This window comes from Solanum pennellii, chromosome 9, assembly GCF_001406875.1.
Source record: "Solanum pennellii chromosome 9, SPENNV200".
Classification (NCBI taxonomy): Eukaryota; Viridiplantae; Streptophyta; class Magnoliopsida; order Solanales; family Solanaceae; genus Solanum; species Solanum pennellii.
This window is the reverse complement of record NC_028645.1, coordinates 35841175-35853070: the sequence shown is the minus strand read 5'-3', so window position 1 is coordinate 35853070 and position 11896 is coordinate 35841175. Positions and strand designations below refer to the sequence as shown.

At 38.4% G+C, this 11896-nt stretch overlaps 1 protein-coding gene across 1 annotated transcript; it reads left to right on the top strand.

Annotated features, from left to right (window-relative positions):
* The first annotated feature begins 2339 nt into the window (after window positions 1–2339).
* Window positions 2340–6457, top strand: LOC107030118. The gene is made up of 6 exons (XM_015231511.1): window positions 2340–3071; window positions 3211–3331; window positions 3438–3512; window positions 3569–3818; window positions 5736–5829; window positions 6296–6457. Exons 1-6 carry the CDS (start codon window positions 2340–2342, stop codon window positions 6455–6457), a joined length of 1434 nt encoding a protein of 477 aa, XP_015086997.1.
* Window positions 6458–11896: the final 5439 nt, after the last annotated feature.

The window sequence follows — 11896 nt, the reverse complement described above, 5'->3', positions numbered from 1 at the left end:
AATGTTGTGGGAAAACAAAACAAATATGAAGATCAAGAAATTTACATTGATGAGGAAGCTAACTACTTGGGAAACCAATGAGGTTCCCAAAATTATAACTATGGACATCAGGGGTATAATTCTAGAAATGTAGGTCGGAACTAACCAAAGATGGTCAATATGATAGGCCACAAAATAGAGAGCACGGAAACTGGCAAAATAGAGGTGGGTAGAGAAATAATCGTAGTGGTGTGTATTTGCCCCCAGGTACTAGAGAAAGAACGAATGGTAATTCTAGTGGGTCTAAACTAGAAGACATAATGGCTAAGATGCTTCAAAAGGTTGAATCAACAGATGCATGAGTTAAGGAAATGAGGGGTGAGTTTTCAAGCATGAGTCATTTGGTTGACTCCCACACTACCTCTATTAAGCAAATAGATCAACAGTTGGGACAACTCTCAGCATCCCGGAATCAAAGAAAGAATGGTTCATTACCAAGTGATACCATTCAAAATCCCAAAAAGGATGGACACTACATGGCAATCACTACTAGGAGTGGTAAATTGTTATCTAACCAAAACTCTGCAGGTACTAAGGATGAACAGGTTAAGGAGCAAGATGGCACAGAGGAGGATAAAAGTGCACCTCTAGATGACTTGGATGAAGTCCAATAAAGAACAACTCCTGCACGAGGACAAGAGAAAGAGATCCAGGAAAAACTGCATTCACAACAGGTCCCTAGACCTCCTCATCCTTTTCCTCAAAGACTCAAAAAGAAAGCCGAATATGGGAAGTTTACAAAATTCATCACCATGGTGAAGAAACTTTCAGTAAATATCCCACTGGTAGAAGCCCTTGAGAAGATTCCAGGATATGCCAAATTCATAAAAGACTTGGTTACCAAGAAAATAGTAGTAAGTCTTGATTTTTCTAATGATGTGCATCATTGGAGTGCTATTGCAACCAGATCTCTGATTCAAAAAAAAAAGAAGAAGATCCTGGTGCATTCACAATCCCATGCACCATTGGGTCAATCAAGTTTGCAAAAGCTTTGTGTGATCTGAAAGATAGCATAAATTTGATGCCATTAGCCATCTATAAGATGTTGGGTTTGGGAATGACAAAACCTACAACAATGAGATTGATGATGTCTGACAGGTCAGTTAAGAGAACAGTGGGAATTTTGTGTGATGTTTAGGTTAAGGGGGGCATATTTATCTTCCCAGCAAATTTTGTTATCTGGATTGTGAAGTGGACTTTGAAGTGCCTATAATTATGGGAAGATAGTATTTTAGCTACAAGAAGAGATTTTATTGATGTTGAGTGAGGTGAGTTGAAGTTTAGACTAAATTCAGTAGAAGTCAAGTTTAACATATGCAGATCAATTGAAAAACCACGAGAAATGGAAGTGGTATCTGCAACGGAAGTTGATGATGAAGATAACTTAAGAGTACCTATAGAAGAGAGGATAGCTGTTGAAACATTAGCTGCTTTGTTGATGATCTTTGATGTGGATTTTTGATCTGATTGTGGAGCAACTGTAAATGCTATACAGGGTATGGAATCACATTCTTATGTTCCCAAGAAATTATATTTGGATTTAAAAAATTGACCATATCCTCCAGCTAAACCTTCCATCGAGGAACTACCAGTTTCGGAGTTGAAACAATTGCCTAGTCACCTCAGGTATGTATTTTTGGGTACTAACAACACTTTACATCTGATACTGTCTGCAGATTTAAATGAAAGACAGGTACATAAGGTGGTTAGAGTGCTTTAAAGGTTTAAAAAACCTATTAGCTGGACTATTGTTGAGATAATTGGAATTTCTCTAGGCATTAGCACACACAAAATTCAGCTTGAGGAAGATTGCACACCCAACATTTAACACCAAAGGAGATTGAATCCACCAATGCAAAATGTGGTGAAAAGGAAATAAACAAATGTTTAGATGCTTGGGTGGTTTAGCCGATCTTAGACAGCCACTGGTTTAGTCCAGTGCAATGCGTGCCAAAAAAGGGAGGCATGACTGTGGTGGAAAATGCAAAGAATGAACTAGTTCCATAGCGACCAGTGATCGGGTGGCGAGTATGCATGGACTACAGGAAGATGAATAGATGGACCTTGAGGGACCATTTACTTATGCCATTTATGGACCAAATGTTGGACAAGTTACAGGTAAAGGTTGATATTGTTTCTTAGATGGATACTCTGGTTACAATTAGATATCCATTGCTCCTGAAGATAAGGAAAAGACTACATTTACATGTCCTTAACACTTTTTGATTTAAACGCATGCCGTTTGGATTATGTAATACACCAGCTACATTCCAAAGATGCATGATGTCCATTTTTTATACATGGTCGAGGACACTCTGGAAGTATTTATGAACAATTTCTCTATAGTAGGTGATACTTTTGATGACTGTTTGTTGAATATTAGCAAGGAAGTGCAAAGATGTGAGGAAGCCAACTTGGTGCTGAACTGGGAGAAATGCCACTTCATGGTTAAAGAGGTCATAGTTCTTGGATATAAAGTGTCACAAAAAGGAATTGAAGTTGACAAGGTAAAGATTGAGGTGATTGAAAAATTTCCTCACCCTATTTTTGTTAAAGGTGTTCGAAGCTTCTTAGGACATGCTGGATTCTATAGGTGTTTTATCAAGGACTTCTCCAAAGTTGCAAACCCCATGTGTAATATTTTGGATAATGAGGTGAAATTCATCTTTGATGACGCCTGGATAAAATCCTTTGAAATCCTAAAAGAGAAGCTGATCTCAGTACTTGTAATCATTGGTCCAAACTGGGCAGAAGCATTTGAAGTGTTATGTGATGCCAGTGGAACTGCATTAGGTGTTGTATTGGGTCAAACGCGCAACAAGATGTTCCATCCGATTTACTATGCTAGTAAGTCACTAAATGGAGCAAAACAAAATCACACATTCACTGAACATCAACTGTTAGCTATAGTGTATGTCTTTGAGAAATTCAGAGCTTATTTGCTGGGCACCAAAGTAATAGTTCACACAGATCATGTTGCGCTGAGATATCTCATGGCCAAGAAGGATGCCAAACCAAAGTTAATTAGATGGGTGTTACTACTTCAAGAATTTGATTTTTAAGTAAAAGATAGAAGAGGTTGTGAAAATCGGGTAGCGGATCACCTTTCATGATTGGAAGCTGCAAATAGAGAACATAGCTGAAATAGATGATGCATTTTCAGATGAATAGGTATTGCCTGCTACTCTTGATCTCATTCCATGGATTGCTGATTTTGATAATTTCTTAGTTAGTGACTTGATACCTGATGGGCTGACTTATCAGCAAAATAAAAAGTTCTTAGATGATGTGGGTAAGTATTTTTTTGGATGAATACAGAGTATGTGCTGATAATGCATCAAGAGATGTGTTCTCGAAGTTGTTAGCTATTCTGGAAGCCTGTCATTCCTCTCCTGTAGGTGGGCACCATGGTGGAGCTCGCATAACTCATAAGATATTTAAATGTGGGTACGAAGTTGTGATGTATACCAAAGGCAAGGAGCCATATCAAGGAATCATGAGTTACCTATGGCACCCATTTTGGATGTAGAGCTTTTTGATGTGTGGGGAGTTGATTTTATGGGCCCCTTTGTGAGTTCATATGGACATAAGTATAATCTGGTAGCAGTGGACTATGTATCCAAATGGATAGAAGCTGTACCATTACCTGAGAATGATGACAAGAGTGTTGCAGCATTTCTAAAGAAGAACATTGTTACAAGATTTGGGACGCATAGAGCTATTATTAGTGATGGTGGTTATCATTTTTGTAACAAAGTATTCAACGCACTTCTAACCAAGTATGGGGTTAAACAACATAAGGTAGTTACACCATATCACCACAAACCAGCGGCCAAGTGGAAGTGTCTAACAGAGAAATCAAGAAAATTTTGGCCAAGTCAGTTTATGCTAACCAGAAAGACTGGGCAAGAAAGCTAGATGATGCATTTTTGCATACCAGACAAATTTTAAAACACCTATTGGTATGTCGCCATATCAATTGGTGTTTGGAAAAACATGTCACTTGCTTGTTGAACTGGAACACAAAGCACTTTGGGCATTGAAAAAGTTGAATCTCAACTGGAATGAAACAACAAATTTAAGGCTAGATCAAATTAATAAAATGGATGAGTTCTGTTCGAGACCCTATGAGAGGTCAACATTGTATAAGAAGAGGATGAAGCGATACCATGATAACCACATTGAGAAACGAAGTTTTTCTCCTGTAGACTTAGTGTTGCTGTTCAATTCCAAGTTGCATTTATTTCCAAGAAAACTGAAATCTAATTGGTCCGGACCTTCTACGGTCACCCCAGTATTTCAATCTGGAGCGATTGAACTGGAAAATGACAAAATAAAGAGGTTTAAACATAATGGACAACGAATCAAGTAATATCTAGGTGCCTAGGAAGAAACCAAGATAGGGGAAGAATGCATGCTTGATGAAGTCTAAGTAATCAAGGAACTGGAATCGCGTCGCGATGTTAAATTGTGCGCTGCTTGGGAGGCAACCTAAGATTTTTTTAATTTAGGTATTTTTGCATTTCTTTTTGTGTTTTTTACTATGTAGAGTAAATGGGTGCTGACATGTGTAGGAAGACTTAGTAAGAAAGTGTAGAGGAACTGGGGAAATCTGCATTTGATGGGAGACTTCATGGACCGTGTTAGCTTTTATGGGCAATTCCATGGTGCGTCTATGTGAATATCAAACAAGGAATCTACTGGAAAGCAGCAACATAAAGGGTTCACAGGAAGGTTCACGGTTCGTAGTAATGTATACAGGCCCTTTTCACCTATAGTGAAGTTTAGGTGACACTGAACAAGTCAAAGTGCTTTCTACAAGCAGCCTCATAGGCTGTGAACCTCTTTACAGGGGAATTTATGATTCGTCATCTATCCCAGGTAAGTATCATCTCTGAAGTTATTTCTTCGTGAGGGTAGATGGGCCGTGATGCCTTTCACGGACTATTCACAATCCTTTGTTCATGTAGGTAATTCATTAAACACAACCCGCCCGGCCTCGCCCAGCGATTAGACCCATCCAAAATGCACAATTTATTTAGGTCTAATAAATCGCGCCTTTTCAATTTTTTTCCTTCTTTCTTTCTTCTTCTTTCTTGTGTTTCCTTTGTAACAGTTTCCCCAAACATCCTACACATAATCCACTAAGTGTAAGTTGCTTGAATCATTGCTACACGTACAATTCAAAATCCCTCCAAGTAAGTACAATGTTGTGTGTTTAATTATTTCTTTTGGGTCTGTTCATTTTCCATAATGATCGTTGTTCTTGGTTGAACACGGTAGTCATGGGGGGCTTGTTGCTGTTCTACGTGACTAGTTGGGACTATTGGGGTTAAAGCCTGTTAGTTAGTCGTTTGGGGGTACGGTAACTGAGTCTCCATAAACTATTATTCTTATGTGGTTATTTAGTTAACATTGATTTTGCCTTTAAACATGGGAAATTGAGTAATTTGAGTAGGAATGAAGGACTACATAACTTAAAACTGGGTAATGGTGAGCCACACTTAACTTTGCGGACCGTATAAATGTTTACCTACCGTGAACCTAGCCGTGGACCACACATATAACAGAGTATCGGTGAACTAAGTTCTCGAACAAGATCACGATCCATGGTTTTCTCCACAAACCGTGATCTTGTCCGTGAAATTTTTTTTGGAAATTATGAAGCTGGTTGTTTCTGTTTTGATTTTGCGCAGAGTTCATGGAGAACTTCACTGTCCGTGGTCCAGTCAACGGTCCATGAAGGCAGCCGTGAACATTACTTGCACAGTTTTCACGAAGGACTTTACGGTACGTGGTCGACTCCATGGTCCATAAAGGCATCCATGAACATTACTCAAATGAAGTTTTATTTGATTGATTCTGTGAGCCTTCACGATGATAGATTGGGTGACATCATTCTTCAGACATAGCGTCACGATGATTTTAAACACAGGGGTAGTCTGAGTACCCGATATTGTGTCAATGATTTGCACTCATGATAACTTTGGTCATGTCTACAGGTACCATGCCATGATGACCAAGAATGAAGAATGCCAACGGGACAACCCGTCCTACAACTTCCCAATCTGAGGGACATGCCACATCTGAGGCTAGTGGGTCATAGGTTCATTTAGATGTCACTCCAACACACCATTCACCTCGGGCCACTAGATCACAAGTCCAACAACGCCTGCTCCGGAACACTCCCTCTCAGTTCGAAGGGGTAGTGCTTATGAGAATGTTGGAACTTCCAGTAGCCCATCTCACTTTACAGCACGTAGCAATAATGAGGACAATTAAGGGGGGCAGTGCTGAAGATGAATACATCTCTCAAGACAAATCTCAGACGTTCTCTCTTGCAACCCATACAGAACAGGAAACAATAGCTAAACAAGATGCTCATCAGAGAGAGCTTGATGAGATACTCACAGATTAAGAGACCATGATATGATATGTGCATACTCAGGAATCTCATCCAGATAACCGGGAACAACTCATTGTATCCTACCGTACTATGTGGACTGTAGACCGCACCAAATAATTCTTCCACAGAGGGATTGTAACCAAGACTAGAAGCTTTAATAATCTTGCTGTTTTACCCGAGTTAAGGGTGGTGGTTAGTGACATCAGGGCATGATCAGATATTTATCGGACATTTCACTTTAACAAGTTCGAGTAGATGGATAATACACTGGGAGATTGTTTGAGTCACCTGACTAAGGAGTTATATACATCGTACCCAACCACTCTGATAAATCTTGCTGTAGTTTCTCAAACCACAAAACGAGGGCATAAGGAGTTTGCTACTACATTGTGTCCCCTTGAATCAATCATTGTTAGGGGGCAAGTCCATCGACATTTTGGAGACTTCTATTAATTAAATGTTGCATGGACCGAACTACATTGCTCCAACATCCATAGGACTTTTTGAAGGGAAGCACCATGAGGTTACCAATGTAGCAACCATGGAAAAATCAGGCCTCTCGAGAACGGGTATTATGGTGGATTGCCATAGCCGAGGAACATGCAAGCTGGCTCACTACTATGCCTATAACCATCACTAAAGATACATTAACCTTCCTATCCAAAGTGTGGTGGGCTGTGATCCGAGCACAATTGTGGCCGACAGCAAATGATAACACGCTTTCTCCATCCCTTGCTTCACTTGTGGCGTGCTTACTAAGAAGTTACCCCGTGAATACTGGGAGAATCATTGCAATTGAAATGTGAGACACGGCCTTGAATGAGAGAGCGAAATTTCCTTTCCTTTGTCTGATAGGGAAGTTATGTTTCCAAGAAGAGATTCCTCCAAACGGTTTAGTTGATCAATGTCGTGAGGCCTCAAGAATCATTCAAGTATCCAAAACAAAAGATTTGGCAAACCACCTATTTGGATCTAAATCTGCCGCGATAGGTAATCTGACTGTTGTTCCGCAAATTCCTTTATAATTACCACAAACTGATAGAGTGTCGGAGCAAGGTGAATCATCCCAAACAGCCACAGACTCACCATATCAAACCAAGCCTACACAGACTTCAGGTACTTTTGTGTCTATCCTTGTCGCTTTTCTTGAGAAATTGATTGCAGATAAATGCCAAACCGGGGCATTAGTAGATAAGATAGTCTGTCGGATGCCTCAAATGATTGAAACCAAAGTATCTGCACAAGAAAGACATCACTAGTCAGGTCTGGAAGGAGTTGGAAGTACTTAAAGAGTGACTAGATGGCATTGAGAATTTGGTGCAAGACCGATTCCCACTTACTAGTCAGACAAACACTAATGAGCTGAAGGCACAATTGCCTAACATGCGATTTCAGATTGTTAATTTAGCCAAGAAGTTGGTGCAGCATCCTCGTCCTGCACTACCTGAGTCACTGATGCAGATGCTAAATCAGGCACCTCCAATACAATCACTTGACAAAATTTGGGATGAAGAACTACCTGCCAAATCAAAAAAGCAGAATAATAAGGCTCATGATCTCGACTAGGACACTGATCCTGATCCATAAATTGTGGCACAGAAAGCAGAGAAGAGAGATCACAAAGAATCCCAGAGGTTGGAAAGAGAACGAGCAACCCGTGAAAAGGAAAAACAAAAAGCACCGTTAGCTGGCACATCTGGAAGTGGAGCACCTCTTACACTAAAAATGCAACACCCATCCCTGAGGTGTCTGATGTACTCACTGCACCACTCCATTCTGAGCAAGCACCTGCTGATAAATGTGCCAGTGCAGATCCCGTGACCGGCACCTAGAGCGCTGTAGGTATGATCCCTCCTTATTTCCATTTATGTATAGCATTCTATATCGACTTTAAGGTCAAAGTCCTTTCTTGTGGGATGGGGTGGTTGAGAAACCTTCCATAGATGTAGAAAATGGAGGTTGTCTCCGTCTTTTGAGCTTCTTTGTATTTATCATAGTAGGTTGAGATACGTAGGAACAGATAAGAAAGAAAATGTACAACCAATTCTTAACATGGTTTTGACGGTTAGGATCTTTATACGACATTTTACATACTAACTTGTTGAACATTTCTATGTTTGAATGATTCATAAGCAAATTAAGAAACTGGATAATGCAATCATGTGTAACTGTGTGTGAGTATTGATTGATGTCTAGCGCTATGAGCAGAAACTAGAACTTGCCTGAGTAGTCTTGCTTCAAACCGAGGAGATTTTGATAGGAAATGATCAGTAGGCTATATTTTGTTAAAAAAAGAACCAAATTAAAAGCTTACCACTTGAACCCATGTTGAGCCTGAAATAAATTTTTATTCTCACCTAAAACAACTTATAACCTTGGTTTACCCAAAGGTACATTGGCACAACTTAGGCTGAGTGCATAAGTTGAGGGTGAGTACAACCCGAGAGAGTTCAACCAGCAAGCTGAAATACAAGTGGTGTGTATGTATATAAACGTGTGCCTGCTGGGATGATAGAAAGAAAGGAAACAAAAGATTTAAGTAGAAGAGGGTTTGTGAAAACAAAACTTTAGGAAATCAATGGATTAGTCACTCACGAAATCGAATATCCTGATATACTTTCCTTAGCACCGAGCCTATGTTATAAGCCAATAAAAGTCCTGAAGTGATCCTATTCCTATTATCTGAACAATAGAGTGTAGAAAACGAGGGCAAGCCTATAGTAGTTGCTGTTAGGGATATAAGTTCTTTTAGAGCGTCAGAGGAATATTGAGTCCCAATCATCTTGAGCGAGGGACTTCTTTGTTGTGAATACACTGTGATTGCATTTGACACTGGATTAAGTAAGTTATTAACTCACAGACATAGGCATGATTTGCTGTAGCTAATGAAATGTCATATATAGATCCTCACATGTCAGATTCAATGAATTGGGATACAAAACGTGTGGAAAATAGCTGCTGCATGTTGTCAACTATTAGAAAAAAATTAGAAAAGTAAGGGGATAATTAATATCATCACTTGAGGACAAGTAATGGCTCTAAGTTGAGGGCGTTGATGTATCGGGATATTCGAGTACAGTTTAACGCTTAAAAACAAAGAACTAATACTAGAATCAAGTGTATTTGTAATGATTTGATGTGTTTGTTGATGATGCAGGAAGAATGAGACAGAGAAGATACGAAGAAGTAAATCACAGCCATCTTGACGGTCTGTGTCTCACTTCACGGACCGTGAAAGTTATCGTGAAGTGTGATGACAATTGAGGAATTCTGAAGACCTACGTTTGAGAAAGTTAAAGTAAAGACAACGAAAGTCTTCACAGACCGTAATCATTTTGATGGTCCGTGGTTCAGTCTGCCAACAAGATGTCAACAAGATTCTAGAGAGTAGTGCAAAGTGTCCAATGTTTGAGAAAGTTCAAGTGAAGAGCATGGACGTCTTCACGGACCATAATAACTTTGACGGTTTGTGATTTTGTCCGTCAACAAGATTCTAGAGAGCAGTACAAAGTATCTAAAGTTTGAAAAATATAACGTGAAGACTACGACGTCTTCACGGACCGTGATAACGTTGACAGTCTGTGATTCTGTCCGTCAACAAGATTTTAGAGAGCATTCCAAAGTGACTAGAGTTTGAGAAAGTTGAAATGAAGAATACAGACGTCTTTACAGACCGTGATAACTTTGTCAGTCCATGATTCTATCCGCGAACCAAATTTTAGAGAGCAACTAAAGTTTCGGAGATTTGAAGCGAAACCACAGACTACTGTACGAACCGTGAAGCCTTTCATGGGGCGTGATAGGGGGACGTGAAGGAAAGCGACAATACAGTCCTAGTTATATTAGGTATCTTTCTAAAAGATATTTGGGGATGTTATTTAGGGAATTTGAACTATTATTTGGGAGATGGGATATTGGGATTAAGGAGGAGCAATTGAACTTGGTATTTTTCGAGGATAACTTGTTTTCGAATTGCTTGGCAACAAGAGAAACTTTGATTTTAAGATTATCAAGACTGCTTTTGATTTTCGATTTTCCATCGTACGTATTTAACATTATGTTCTAATTTACTATCAACTGTTATATACGTAGAACTATGATTCACCAAGCATTTAAATCAGGTGTATGGGATCTATGACGATACTGTGAATTTGACCTTGTAAAATGAGCGTAGAACAATCATTGTTCACAAGCTGAAGACTAAAGCTTTTATTATAATTTGGTCTAATGAATGCACGTGTTAGACTAGCCTAAATCAAGTGGTCATTCAAGAGAAAAACACTTGTTAATAGAAAGCAAAGATCTCTCTACATATTGAGGTTAAAGTTAGAGCTCGAGAGAAAACATTATCTTCACATCCGTTAAAGCGAGTTCTTAATAAAAAATTATTAGTAGTTTGAGAGAATATAAACGATTATTGTCTAATAAGGATGACAAGCGTTAGATAAACTTCATTCGGTAAGCATTGTGGAGTTATGATTGCCTGAAGCTCAGATTCCAGAGGAGTTTCATAGTTATTATCATAATGAACACTAACTTGATTTCTTTTAATCAACAGAATAACCCATCCTTAGTCATAGTCTATCCAATAGATTTGAAATCTTAATGTTAAGTTTAGAAATTGTACTTGCTATTCATACCCAAATTTTGCTTTTTGTCTAAATTCATTAGGAAATAGTAACAATAATCGGATAAGAGCAACAATAAAGCATAATCAGTAAAGATATTCTCTGTTGGAATGATCTCAATTCCAATTGAGTACTGTAAAGTGACAATGACCGTTTACACATTCATTCGAAGTGTAAGTTTGGACGTATCAGTGAGCCTCCTTTCTTCCAGAGGATTTCATTTAATTTTAAGTTTATTCAGTATAGTTGAGAAATATGTATTAATCATTTATTTTATCAAATGTTTTACAGAGTTAAGTTGCCTAATTTACGACAAATTAAATATATTATATTATTTAGAGTTTTTCATTTGAGTTAGAGTTTTGTTTTTCAGTTTCATGAATATATTTGAGTTTAAACCTTTTGCATGCTTAAGTTAAACTTCCGCTTGTAGTCAGCCAGGATGAGGGTTCGCTTAAAGACCAATAATGGTTCTTGAGTGCCGTCTACGTCCACGGTGTAGACTCGGGTCATGATAAGCTTCAATGGAGATGACAATGAATTTTTGAAGAAGAAAGAAAGAGAGAAATAGTAAGAAAAAAAATTAAAATTATAAGAAAATATATTTTATAATAAAATACTGGTAAAAATAAAATTATATTAGTTATTTTAGGTTGTTCACGCACTCTTTATGTAAGGTGGACAAAAATGGTGTAATAATATTAGTTCAAGATTGTTTAGTAGGGTTAATAGAACCCCGCATAGTTAAGGTGTATTTTTGAATATTTGGGACAAGTTTGTGTGTCACTTTGTCTATTCTCATATATATATATATATATATATA